Genomic DNA, 12,150 nt, shown 5'->3' on the forward strand with positions numbered 1-12,150 from the left:
GTGCTTATTTAAGTGTCTTCTACACATCACGTTTGGTTCACCTGGGAGCAGCACTTTCACTGATGACACTGCTGCTCAGATTAGACCAGGAAATAGATATTTAGTTTTAGAAATCACCAGTCCTGTATTAATCAGATATCTAGAATCACTTCAAGGAACGTGGATGTGTATGATGTTTTTCTCTTTTTTAATCTTTTATTTCCAGATAAGTATTTTCAGAGGTTGTTCTGTATTAAAATACATTTGAGATATTCTGAGATAGTACAAATTACAAAAGAAATGTCCACATATTTCACAGAATGTTCCTTTTTGAAGATAAATAAATGTTTGTACCTGCCTGGAAACCCCTGTGTCTTTCTTCACTAAGGGAAGGGAGGATACAGTGGCGGTGACATGACTCAGACAGATTTAGGCCCACATGTAGCTGGGAGGTTGAACTTGTTTGACAGAACAACACACAGAGTCGAAGACGCCACAGACTACCAAGGCCCAGCATTTCTTACAGCACCACTGAAACGAAATAAGGGATGACTAGGAGGTTAAAACTGAAAGAGAAAGTGAGTAGAAATAAGATCAGACTGTGCCCTGTGTGTTATTCACCATGTTCTTGTTATTACTGTCAATACCTGCTGGACCAGTTCTCCCTCCTGCAGAACGGCTACTTCCAGAGACAATAGCTGTGAGGAGAGACTATCACACCAACACCCTGGGGGGAATATCCCAGATACCAAACATTACGACCAGCCCACCTTACACAAAGGGGGGGGGGGGGGGGCTCTCTCTCTAGATGCACTGTTAACAAAGAAGCCCTCCAACATGGATGGTCTCAGATGGACCAGAGAAAAGTGGGATATGGTAGAGAGGAAAGCTGAAGAGAGTGTAGTGATGGGAAATAAGTCAAATGAAATGCCAAGGTGAGGTGTGAGATAATTGCAACATGTGAGATCACCCGTATAAGTTTCTCTTTGTACACAGTTGTCAAATGTTCACATGCAGCAGATGCACCCATACATACACACACACACAGGTTTCTTTAGCTATCCTAGTGATAGCTACTAATTCTTGCCCTGAAGACCCTGAACAACCCTAGAATTACAACTTGAAGTTGTGGGGGCCAAGAAAATGTCCCCATGAGGTCCAGTTGTTCTTAGATTACTATCCTTAGTTAAACAAGACCACTCACACACACCTTGGACTTTTTCAGGGGTTTTATGCACAGTGATAGGGTTTCAGGGTGTAGAGGCGTGGACTGGGAGAGATAGAAAACAGACAGAGTAGAAAGGACTAGAAGGGGGCGTGCCCAAGTGTCTGTCACTTAAACACAGTCCCACAGATCTCATATGCACCTGTCAAACCAGTCGTTGCCCATTCATCGTCTACTCTACCTGACCGTGTGTGCTGCGAGTGTGTGTTCACCTAGCAAGTCGAGCTGTGTGAGTGTGTGCATCGTGGGGAGTTCTACCTGCCTGTGGGAGCGTCTCTGTGTTTTTCACCTGTCTGAGTACACCTTTGGACCTGCTCTCTCTCACAGTGGAGTCATCTCAGCTGTGTCTGCTGGACTTTACCCTCGTATCCGTCGACTGCACCGACCCGCAGCTCCCTGAACATCAACTCACTGCCTGAAACGTTCCTGGTCATCTGTGATCTCAGCAGAGGTGAGAACCTCCTACCTGAGAATCTCCTCCGTGGCTGTCGGACCTGCGGTAGCTTCATTAGATCTGAAACATGGTTTACATCTGAAATGCTGTACCGCAGCTAATCTTTCTGTCTGTCTGTCTGTCTGACTGTCTGCTTACCTGTCTGTGTGACTGCAATTCTGCCTGTTTAGTTGTTAGTGTGTGTCAGTGTTCCTGTGTTTGTGTGTGTGTCCGTGTTCTTCTGTGACTGCCAGTGCTCCTGAGTGTGTGTCAGTGTTATTGTGTGTGTGGGTGTGTGTGTGTGTGTGCGTCTGTGTGTGTCAGTGCTCCTGTGTGTGTGTTTACCCACCTGTGGGCAGGGCTGTGAAAGGCTGGTCAGGATGATGGAGGAGGTGTCCATCGCTGTGGCATACGACGCTCACATTGTCGACCAGATGTCCGAGGAGGAGATCCTGGCCTGCCTGGTGGCCAAATCTAAACCCAAACAGACAGTAGGATCACACCTTGAACACAACCACAACATAACACACCATGCGCACGATCATTAAAAGACCATTATGTAACACGCCCGGAACACGACCATAACACAATCGCAACCTTTTCTCATTGAAGTGACTACAAGATCTTCTCCAGAGCTGAGATTGTTACTCATCTGAGCTTTCGAGAACTCTTTATTTGTCTCCATCTTGGCAACGATGATCCATTGGATCAGTGTTGTACTTATGTCCCTCCATCTATCTCCCACCATCTGTGTTTGTGATAACTCTTATCTCTGAGTGGAAGTCATACTTGGCAGCTGTTGATGTAAGCTGTCTGTTCCTCTCCTCTGCAGGCTCCGGTGAAGAAAGCCAAGTTGAGAGCCAGCCAGCACTGGCCACAGAAGGAGGATCCCATAGACAGATACCTTGTAAGATACACACACATGCTCCCATGTTCCCACCAGCACCCCCTGCCCCACACCAACCCCACCCATCCCATTCACCAGATACCAGTTTGGATCACACCCACTATCACCCCCCCCCACACACACACACACCATCCATCATCATACAACCAAAACCTCCATTCTCTTTGCCCCAGGATATATCTGCCTCACCCTCTCTGCTCTTACTCTTACCTACCTCTCCTGTTCTCATCCTCCCAACCGGACTGATTGCATTTTGCTCTACTTGTTCTTAGTGTTCTGCACACCATGTTTCATGAAAGCATGACTTGTTGTTTACATTCTGTGTGTTCTAATCCTTCTGTATTCTGGGATCTATGTAGTTACATTCTCTTGAGGTACAGTGAAGTCTGACTGAGTGTTGAGGTAGAATGTGACTGACAGGTTATGTTGAGATCGGACGGGTGTATGCAGCAATGACTGAAGATTGCAAGGTCACAAGTTCCGTACGTAGGTTTGAACACATTCTTGTTTTACCCTGACTGAGTGTTTTGTTCTGCAGAGGGAGAACCATGAGCTGCAGCAGGCCAGTCTACGTCTGGAGCAGGAGAACGACAGTCTTGCTCACAGACTTGTAACCAGTAAGATCTCCCTGAGGAACGCTCTGGACCAGGTAAAAGTCCTTCAGTAACTGACCCCGACCCCTGACCCCGAGATTCGCCCCTACCTTACCCTCTTGTGTCCTAGTCCTGCACCACCTACCCCAACTCTACCCATTCATGAACCCTGTCCCCAAGCCCTCTTGTCCCTTCCCTGACCTTTGACCCTGAACCCTTCCCCAAATTCCTAGGCGTGACTCCTAACCTCAAGGTACTTTGTTGACAGACAGAGGACCAAGTGGATGAGATCGCTAAAGAGCTGTTTAAAAGCAGAAAGCTTCTGCAGGAGACACAGGGAGAGAAGAGAGCGAAGGAGGAGGAAGCTGCCATGGTAAGACACTAAGCAATGGCTGGTAATGTTCAAGGTCAAGGGTCATCTCCTGGCTGCCAGCAAAGTCAGATCCTACTTTTATTGTTGCCAGCTGAAAGAGGTGTTCCAGAGGGAGCTGGAGAAAGCACAGCTGGAGGTCATGAGGTCATCAGGCATCATCACAGACTACAAACAGGTACATGAAATGTAAAACAAATGCTATTCCTTTAAACATTCTTTTCACTAGACAGACACTGTTATTCAAAGTGCAGTTTTACAAGGATTTCATTGGTCAAGGAGACCTTGCAGAGTCAAGGAACGGGCACAATGCAAAATAAACACATCTCAGCTATCAGACACAGTGATCAATGTTTGTCATAAGAAAAGGTAATCACAGTTTCCTGCTGATTTATTTAAAGACACATTTTCTACTTCCAGATCTGTTCTCGGCTGACCAGCCAGCTGGAGAAACAGCAGTGTGCTGAGAGAGTTGAGCTGGATGCCCTGAAGGTAAGGCCACTAACCATACTACTCTTAATGATATTTAACATTGGCAAAATACCACACCTGTATTATTATTAGGACATTTGGAATAGGGGATATTGAAATCGTAGGAAACTGACAGACAGTATGTATAACCATCTCTATGTCAATTCATAAATACCCTTTCCCGTCATCTACCCGCCTGTCTCATTCTTTCTTTCTCTCTTTCTCCATCTCTCTCTGTGTCTCCCTTTACCCCCACTCCCACCCGCACCCCACCCCACCCCGCTCCTTCTCTACCCCCAGAGTGCTGTGCAGGCTTGTTCTTGTTGTACCCAGCTCCTCAACACAGACATCAGACCCACATCATCAGACGGCACCGGTTCCACAGACACACTTACCCTACCTACCTCTGGTACTGTGCCACCAGACCAGCACACATACTCAGGCAAGAGGCTGGACAAGGAGAAGGAGTCTCTCAGAGCCCAGGTTCAAGAGCTGGAGAAGGAGCTGGTCCAGACCAAGCTACAGATGGTGGAGGCCACTTGCAGGATCCAGGTCAGTTATCTTGTAGCTCAACACACCAGAACCTTAATCACTATGATACTGCTAAATGCGTAGGGTGCACTGGATGCAACTAACCCACAGCAATGAAACCTATATATAAGTCTGACAAGTATTGACTCTGAGCCAAACTCTCCTCAATTACTTTTAAACCAGTGTGTTTTGCACTCCCCTTGACTCAAACGTATTTTCTGTCGTGGATAGAAACCACTTTCTAGAAGTTAAAGTCTAGACATTTTTGTCTGCAAGTTTCAGTGTGGAAATTTCAATCTGGAAGTGTCTGCCTGGAAGTTTCAGTCTCGAAGTTTCCACGGTGTCTCTCTAACTCCCTTTGTCCTGCAGGAGCTGGAGCATCAGAGAGGAGTCCTCACCAGTGACCTCCAGGCATCTAAGAAAAACTGGTTCAATAAGACTCTCACTACCCTGAGGACAGCTGGCGGGGGGCTGCAGGGAGGCAGCGTACCCTGGGACGGAGACCTTTCCCTGGAAAAGACTCTCAACAGAGGCCCCCTGTCTGCCTGGAGCTCCAGGAGCACCAGGAGATCGTTACACTAACCCTAACCTCTGATTGTGGAACACTGTTAACGCCTTGAGACCCACAGGGTTGCCGACAGCCCATGGATTTTTAAGGGTTTTTTGTTAGTTGTGACCAGTGTATGTCCTGTGGTTTGATTTACAAAACCTTTTGTGTGCACTAGGGGGCAGTCTCACGTTGGGTTGCCTGCAATGAAGGCACACGTAGCCAGGTACTTTGAACTGAGCTACTATGGTTTCCTCTGTCAATAACATTATGTTTGTTAAGACAAAAGTAATGCACCCAATGTTTGCACAGTAAAAAACATCTATAAGTGAAGGAAAAATGTATGTACAGTATGTACTATATAGTATATTTACTTGATGTAAATAAATAGGTTAAAATCACCCAACCTAAATTTGTGTGGCATAAACCCCCTTATTTTGTCATGATAAACATTTACTATCAGGCTGTTGTTTTCAAATGGTGGGATGTTCTTCAAACGGATATTCCCATGAGCATGTGTTCTACTTTCACTATGACATTTTTTTTCCCATCAGCAAGGATTAACATGATGACATAACGAAACTAGTGTGTGAACTTAGAACTTCCCATGGAGACTTTCCAAACCATCCGGAGATAAGAAAAGAGAGACTGAGAGACCATCCTTCCAAGTTAACCAGTGTGTCTGTCCGGCTCGCCACTCCTCTCTGTGGAGACTCTCGACTCCAGATCCATGTCTTGCTCCAGGGTTCAGGGCGGCCGGCTGGCCATGCTGCTGCTCCTCAGCGGGGCTCTCTGTGGAGTCCATCCAATCAGAGAGGTGGAAGGTGAGTCTGACTCCGCCTGCTCCTGCGGAGCACCTTAGATGCTTCGTCCTCGGCTTTTCACCCAGATTGTTGTGATGGGTCGAGATCTGGCTTTCAAGGAGTCAAATCTGGTGGGATATGTACGTATGTTAAAATCAGTGTGTGAACTTAGAAACAGAGCGTGACACTGTGGCTGGTGTGCTGGTGTGATAAGTACAGGACAGGAGATAAGAACGATGTGGGAACAGAATGCATGTCTTTTTATTGCATTTGCTTCTTGTTAAGACGTTTGGATGTTTGTTAGAGAGAAAGAGAGTCAAGTAATCAAAAGGCTTGAGCAAAATACAGTTAGGTCCATAAATTGGACATTGACACAATTTTCATCATTTTGGCTCTGTATACCACCACAATGGATTTGAAATGAAACAATCAAGATATGCTTTAAGTGCAGACTTTCAGCTTTAATTTCAGGGTATTTACATCCAAATCAGGTGAATGGTGTAGGAATTACAACACATTTGATATGTGCCCCCCCCCCCCTTTTTAAGGGACCAAAAGTAATTGGACAATTGGCTGCTCAGCTGTTCCATGGCCAGGTGTATGTTATTCCTTCATGGGAGTTCGTTATTTCATTGACAAGGAGCAGATAAAAGGTCTAGAGTTCATTTCAAGTATGGTATTTGTGTTTGGAATCTGTTGCTGTCAACTCTCAATATGAAGTCCAAAGAGCTGTCACCATCAGTGAAGCAAGCCATCGTTAGGCTGTAAAATCAAAACAAACCTATCAGAGAGATAGCAAAAACATTAGGTGTGGCCAAATCAACTGTTTGGTACATTCTTAAAAAGAAAGAACGCACTGGTGAGCTCAGCAACACCAAAAGACCCGGAAGACCACGGAAAACAACTGTGGTGGATGACAGAAGAATTCTTTCCCTGGTGAAGAAAAACCCCTTCACAACAGTTGGCCAGATCAAGAACACTCTCCAGGAGGTAGGCGTATCTGTGTCAAAGTCAACAATTAAGAGAAGACTTCACCAGAGTAAATACAGAGGGTTCACCACAAGATGTAAACCATTGGTGAGTCTCAAAAACAGGAAGACCAGATTAGAGTTTGCCAAAAAACATCTAAAAGAGCCTGTACAGTTCTGGAACAACATCCTATGGACAGATGAGACCAAGATCAACTTGTACCAGAATGATGGGAAGAGAAGAGTATGGAGAAGGGAAGGAACTGCTCATGATCCAAAGCATACCACCTCATCAGTGAAGCATGGTGGAGGTAGTGTTATGGCGTGGGCATGTATGGCTGCCAATGGAACTGGTTCCCTTGTATTTATCGATGATGTGACTGCTGACAAAAGCAGTAGGATGAATTCTGAAGTGTTTCTGGCAATATTATCTGCTCAGATTCAGCCAAATGCTTCAGAACTCATAGGACGGCGCTTCACAGTGCAGATGGACAATGACCCGAAGCATACTGCGAAAGCAACCAAAGAGTTTTTTAAGGCAAAGAAGTGGAATGTTCTGCAATGGCCAAGTCAATCACCTGACCTAAATCCAATTGAGCATGCATTTCACTTGCTAAAGACAAAACTGAAGGGAAAATGCCCCAAGAACAAGCAGGAACTGAAGACAGTTGCAGTAGAGGCCTGGCAGAGCATCACCAGGGACGAAACCCAGCGTCTGGTGATGTCTATGGGTTCCAGACTTCAGGCTGTCATTGACTGCAAAGGATTTGCAACCAAGTATTAAAAGTGACAATTAGATTTATGATTATGTTAGTTTGTCCAATTATTTTTGGTCCCTTAAAAAGGGGGTGGCCACATATAAAATGTGTTGTAATTCCTACACCGTTCACCTGATTTGGATGTAAATACCCTGAAATTAAAGCTGAAAGTCTGCACTTAAAGCACATCTTGATTGTTTCATTTCAAATCCATTGTGGTGGTATACAGAGCCAAAATGATGAAAATTGTGTCAATGTCCAAATATTTATGGACCTAACTGTAGGTTCTGGACTGCTCTGCAAAAGGCCTGAGATTGTGTGATTTGGATTTGGATCAAAAGGCTTCAGCAACAAAAGTTCTGGACTGCTCTGCAAAAGGTCTGAGATTGTTCTGGATTACCGCAAAGACTGCGGCCTTTGTTCAGAAGGGTTTTATTACTTTTATTACTGATAATATAGTTTTTTAAGATTTCTTGTATGAAATGTGCTATATGAATAAAGTCTTATTATTATTAAGTATGCTGTACAGTGATTGTGCCTGTTACAGCATTGGCACTGCCAGCATGGAACGTCATATTAGGTTGTTCAAGAAGATATGTTTCTCAGCTCTTTATTCAGGACACGGAGAGAAGTATTGTAACCTTGATTCTGTAGGTAACATCACAATCTAACGATGTGGATCTGCGACAACCTGTCAGACGCTCCAAATCGTTTGATTCGCTCAATTTGCTTCATTTGACCTGATCAGATAAAAACTCTTCTTCGACGGTCTCCTCAGATGTGTATGTGGCTGTGGGATCCTCCCTGTCGATGGGCTGTGATGGGGCGGCCGGGGTGGAGGAGGGGGCAGCGGTGAGGGTGGAGTGGAGGCTGAATGGATCAGTGTTCCAGCGCGGGGCCAATCTGACCCTCCTCAGGACCAGCGTGGAGGACCAGGGCCTCTACAGCTGCTACGACTCAGCTGGACTCCTGCTGAGATCACTGTTGCTTCGCCCCGGGTGTGAGTACAGAACACTGGCCCTGCGCGTGTGTGTGTCTGCTGTGTGTGGGTGTGTAAAAGAAGGAAAAAGTAGAAGTCAGTGTGCTTCTTTTGCACATCTGAAGGTGTGTTTAGTGTGTGACTGTGTGCTCCTTACTGTGGCAGACCCCCCCTCTAGGCCTAAGGTGCAATGCTGGTCCCCCCGCTACCCCTTGCAAGCAATCTGCTCCTGGGAGGGGCATGCGCGCGACATCCTACATACACACTTCATCCTCTCCTACCGGTGAGCTGGTTGTACCTGAATCCTCCTCACTTCACTGCAGCATTTAATTCAGCTCAAACGATATTCTAATATGTGTGTGCATGTGTGTGTGTGTGTATGCGTGTGTGTGTGCATATGTGTGTGTCAGAGGGAAAGGTGAGACCCAACAGTGCCACATCCACCATAGTTCTGGACAGCCTCTCCTGAACACAGAGGACGCGCCCCTGAAGCCTGTGGCTCCGCCCCCGGGGGCTGTGGCTCCGCCCTCTGGACAGGTATCCCTTCCCCCTGGGCAGGAGTGGTTCTGTGTGCTGGAGAATATGGATCAATACACCTTGTACCAGATCAACATCACAGCTGTCAACCCTCTGGGCAGATCCACTCAGCTACTGAGCCGCACCATGGAAGACATAAGTAATGATGACATCACTCATGCTTCTGTTAGAATGAAGAACTATTGACCCTTCAGCAGAGCATTCCATGATGATATGTGTGCGTGTGTATGCATGAATGTGTGTGTGTTTGTGTGTGTATGTGTGCCTCTGTGTGTGCAGTAAAGCCCGACCCTCCAGTGAACGTCCGTGTGCTTCCAAAGTCTTCCAGGAGGTGCCTCGTGGAGTGGGCTCCTCCCCCCTCCTGGCCCTTCTTCTCCATCTTCCCCCTCAAGTACAAAGTGAAATACCAGTATGAGAGTGGGAGACGAGGCACCACACAGACTCCCCCCGTGAGTACCCACTCACCCAGACAGCATGCTCCACTCACCATAATACTGAGGTAACCACTTAAACATACATGCTGCACACACCATAATACAGCATCAATACAATCTAGACAGCAATTACCGCACACACAAGGGAGTGGAGAAGACTTAAGACACAAAAATGACAATTTGGCAGAAACGGAATCATTTCAAAGTTTGTTTTATCAGTTGTAACAAGTACACAGTTACATTGGAATTCTTAGTCCTGCTCACCTTGTTTCCCAGCGGTCTACACGGTCCTATAGAGTAAACTTTATAATATTTTACTGTACAAGTCCTATACGGTAAAAAGAAAAGTGTAATATCTATACCAATAAATCCTCTACCTGTGTTAGCTGACTGTGTAACTCCTGACGCTGGATATCAGAGCAGTGTGTGTGTCTTCTCCTCAGCTGGGGCCATACGAGACCAACAGTGTGCTTCTAGGAGGGCTGGTGCCCGGCTCCACCTACCTGGTCCAGGTGTGTGCCATCGATCTGCTGGACCTTGGCTTCTGCAGTGACTGGAGCACACTTGTCAACGTGACCATACCAACACGCAAGAGGAGATGACTGCACCGTCGCTAGACATCTTGAATGTTTGACGGCTTGTAACGTCGAACGGGTTCTGTCTGTTGCATTCCCAGGATGTACACACACAAAAAAAAACACACAAAATGTATTACTCCCTTTATTATTTTTCAGTTTTATGTACAAATAAACACAAAATGGACCAATGTCTGCGACCATGCTCTTGTGTGTGTGGGAGAGAGACAAAGAGCGAGAGACCAAGAGAGAGAGACTCGGTCTCAGTCAGACACGTGCACCACCAGAGGAGTGACAAACTCAGAGTGCCGTATTCCCAGGGTGAAGGAGGGAGGCCTGGGGAGGTGTGCCAGGACCTTCTCTGGGCTGTGTGTACCAGGGCCAGGGATGGACGCGGCATCGCTGGGCCTGGGGGTCCGGCTCTGCATGGAGAAGGAGGGCTGGCGCTGGAGGTAGACGCTGGGGTCGGTGCTATTGTAGTGGCCCGGTCCGGGGGTCATGGCCAGGTCCTCCGAGGGGGCCCCGACATTCCGACGGCTGGACATGCTGTAGCTGGCACTGGAAGCCTTGTGGGGCACCTGGGAGCCCAGCAGGTGAGGCAACGTGTACCTGGGAGGACAGAGAACATGGGCCGCTGTTAGCCGCTGTTAGCATCCTGCAGTCATGCATGGGCCATTCGTTAACCTGTTATTTTGTTCATTTGTTCATCCTCTGGTGAGCCCGTCAAAGGAATGGCATGCAGTCGATGTAACACCATGTAGTCATGTTTTCAGGTAACAGACGATTTAATCCAAAGCAGCGGACAGGGGGGATTGGAAAAGAAGCGGGCATTTCTGTCTTTAAGAAACAAATATTTCCATCATCGTACCTGTTGGGGGCAGGCACAAAGTCCACTGCTCGGTAGCGCGTGCGGGAGCCAATAGTGTAAGAGGGCGGTCTGCGCTGTCCATTTAGAGGCGGGGCTTTCTCTGGGCTATAGGCTCCCGGTCCAGGGGTCTGGAACAGCTTGTCTGAGGGAGGGGGGAGGAGACACAGAAGTGGTGGTGGGGCCACACAAAGGGGAAGAGGGGCCACGTCACTGTTTGACACACGGTGCAGGTTCGAGATCTGAGCCATGAATGACAGAAGTGACATGGGCAGTAACATACTAGCACGTTTGTTCCTGCCCAGCATAGAGTAGGAAGGGGTTCCCACCCGTCCGAAGCGTGTCATCTTGGAATCGATGTGGTACCGTGGTCCTGGGCTGGAGTCGACAGACACCACTGCAGAACACAGGACACACACAACAGGAAAGCACATCAGCCTGGTCCACTGACACTAAGTCAGGCTTGTCTCAATGTCTTTGGTTTTGGTTTGATCTCAGGCGGTGTCGGGGCTTTGTGGGACTTTCCTGTTATTGTTTGGAAAAAGGGATAAACAGTCGAATTGATGGTTTTTGATCTGTTTTACTGGATGTTTATTCCTATGGGACAACGTGGTGAGCATAATCATATGTACTGTACCTTTAACCCGGACCTGTAGCTAACAACAGACATATGTGAAAATCGACCAGACCCAGATCTGAGGGGGTCAGTCAGGTGTAAGTAGCACATACACACACACACACACACGCAGACACACACAAGCGCTGGACGCTGCCCAAAGGCCTGACTCACTGGTGCTGCTCATGCGACTGTGGAAGGAGTAGGCGGGACTACTGGGCTTGGTGAGGTCATGGTTGATGTAGCCAACCATCGGAGGGAGAGCATAGCGACCAGGACCTGGCCCTAGCAACGCAGAGTTGAGGATGATGAGAACAACGATGACAAAGGCGATGACATAATGAATGTAACAAGTCATGTAAAGAAATTAAGCTACAGCATTGCGTGCCCTGCAGTAGTATCTTATGTACAAGTAGTCTGTCAAATGTACTGTATGAATCCTAACAGAAGCAAACAACTGGTCTGTTTACAGTAGATCAGACGACAAATATTCTCTAGTTCTCTTGTCTATGAACAAATACATCTACTTGCTTATTCCATAATCAACCATTGAATTTTG

At 47.0% G+C, this 12,150-nt stretch overlaps 3 protein-coding genes across 3 annotated transcripts; 2 read left to right on the forward strand and 1 right to left on the reverse strand.

Annotated features, from left to right (window-relative positions):
- Positions 1–1,385: 1,385 nt before the first annotated feature.
- On the forward strand, positions 1,386–5,458 carry LOC134026233 (rab GTPase-activating protein 1-like). Its single transcript, XM_062468764.1, has 9 exons — positions 1,386–1,655; positions 1,829–2,128; positions 2,470–2,544; positions 3,083–3,193; positions 3,406–3,510; positions 3,602–3,685; positions 3,928–3,999; positions 4,279–4,530; positions 4,879–5,458. The coding sequence occupies exons 2-9, from the start codon at positions 2,018–2,020 to the stop codon at positions 5,089–5,091; spliced, it is 1,023 nt and encodes a 340-aa protein (XP_062324748.1). The 5' UTR covers positions 1,386–1,655; positions 1,829–2,017; the 3' UTR covers positions 5,092–5,458.
- A 223-nt stretch (positions 5,459–5,681) lies between these two features.
- On the forward strand, positions 5,682–10,303 carry ebi3 (Epstein-Barr virus induced 3). Its single transcript, XM_062470347.1, has 6 exons — positions 5,682–5,880; positions 8,364–8,585; positions 8,730–8,847; positions 8,975–9,240; positions 9,381–9,550; positions 9,979–10,303. Exons 1-6 carry the CDS (start codon positions 5,787–5,789, stop codon positions 10,135–10,137), a joined length of 1,029 nt encoding a protein of 342 aa, XP_062326331.1. The 5' UTR covers positions 5,682–5,786; the 3' UTR covers positions 10,138–10,303.
- On the reverse strand, positions 10,268–11,949 carry odf3l2a (outer dense fiber of sperm tails 3-like 2a). Its single transcript, XM_062469542.1, has 4 exons — positions 11,766–11,949; positions 11,259–11,372; positions 10,979–11,120; positions 10,268–10,719 (listed from the first exon to the last, which is right to left on the reverse strand). The coding sequence occupies exons 1-4, from the start codon at positions 11,947–11,949 to the stop codon at positions 10,374–10,376; spliced, it is 786 nt and encodes a 261-aa protein (XP_062325526.1). The 3' UTR covers positions 10,268–10,373.
- Between the last annotated feature and the right edge of the window lie 201 nt (positions 11,950–12,150).

The sequence above is a fragment of the Osmerus eperlanus genome, chromosome 9, assembly GCF_963692335.1.
Source record: "Osmerus eperlanus chromosome 9, fOsmEpe2.1, whole genome shotgun sequence".
Classification (NCBI taxonomy): Eukaryota; Metazoa; Chordata; class Actinopteri; order Osmeriformes; family Osmeridae; genus Osmerus; species Osmerus eperlanus.

Excerpts from the sequence above, each read along its gene's own strand:
- LOC134026233 (XM_062468764.1), top strand. The coding sequence starts at position 2,018 with ATGATGGAGGAGGTGTCCATCGCTGTGGCATACGACGCTCACATTGTC. Across the intron at positions 3,686-3,927 it reads TCATCACAGACTACAAACAG|ATCTGTTCTCGGCTGACCAG; the intron begins GTACATGAAATG and ends TTCTACTTCCAG. Across the intron at positions 4,531-4,878 it reads AGGCCACTTGCAGGATCCAG|GAGCTGGAGCATCAGAGAGG; the intron begins GTCAGTTATCTT and ends TTTGTCCTGCAG.
- ebi3 (XM_062470347.1), top strand. The coding sequence starts at position 5,787 with ATGTCTTGCTCCAGGGTTCAGGGCGGCCGGCTGGCCATGCTGCTGCTC. Across the intron at positions 5,881-8,363 it reads TCCAATCAGAGAGGTGGAAG|ATGTGTATGTGGCTGTGGGA; the intron begins GTGAGTCTGACT and ends CGGTCTCCTCAG. Across the intron at positions 9,241-9,380 it reads CCGCACCATGGAAGACATAA|TAAAGCCCGACCCTCCAGTG; the intron begins GTAATGATGACA and ends CTGTGTGTGCAG.
- odf3l2a (XM_062469542.1), bottom strand. The coding sequence starts at position 11,949 with ATGACTTGTTACATTCATTATGTCATCGCCTTTGTCATCGTTGTTCTC. Across the intron at positions 11,373-11,765 it reads CAGTCGCATGAGCAGCACCA|TGGTGTCTGTCGACTCCAGC; the intron begins GTGAGTCAGGCC and ends TGTGTTCTGCAG. Across the intron at positions 11,121-11,258 it reads GGGCAGGAACAAACGTGCTA|ACAAGCTGTTCCAGACCCCT; the intron begins GTATGTTACTGC and ends CCCCTCCCTCAG.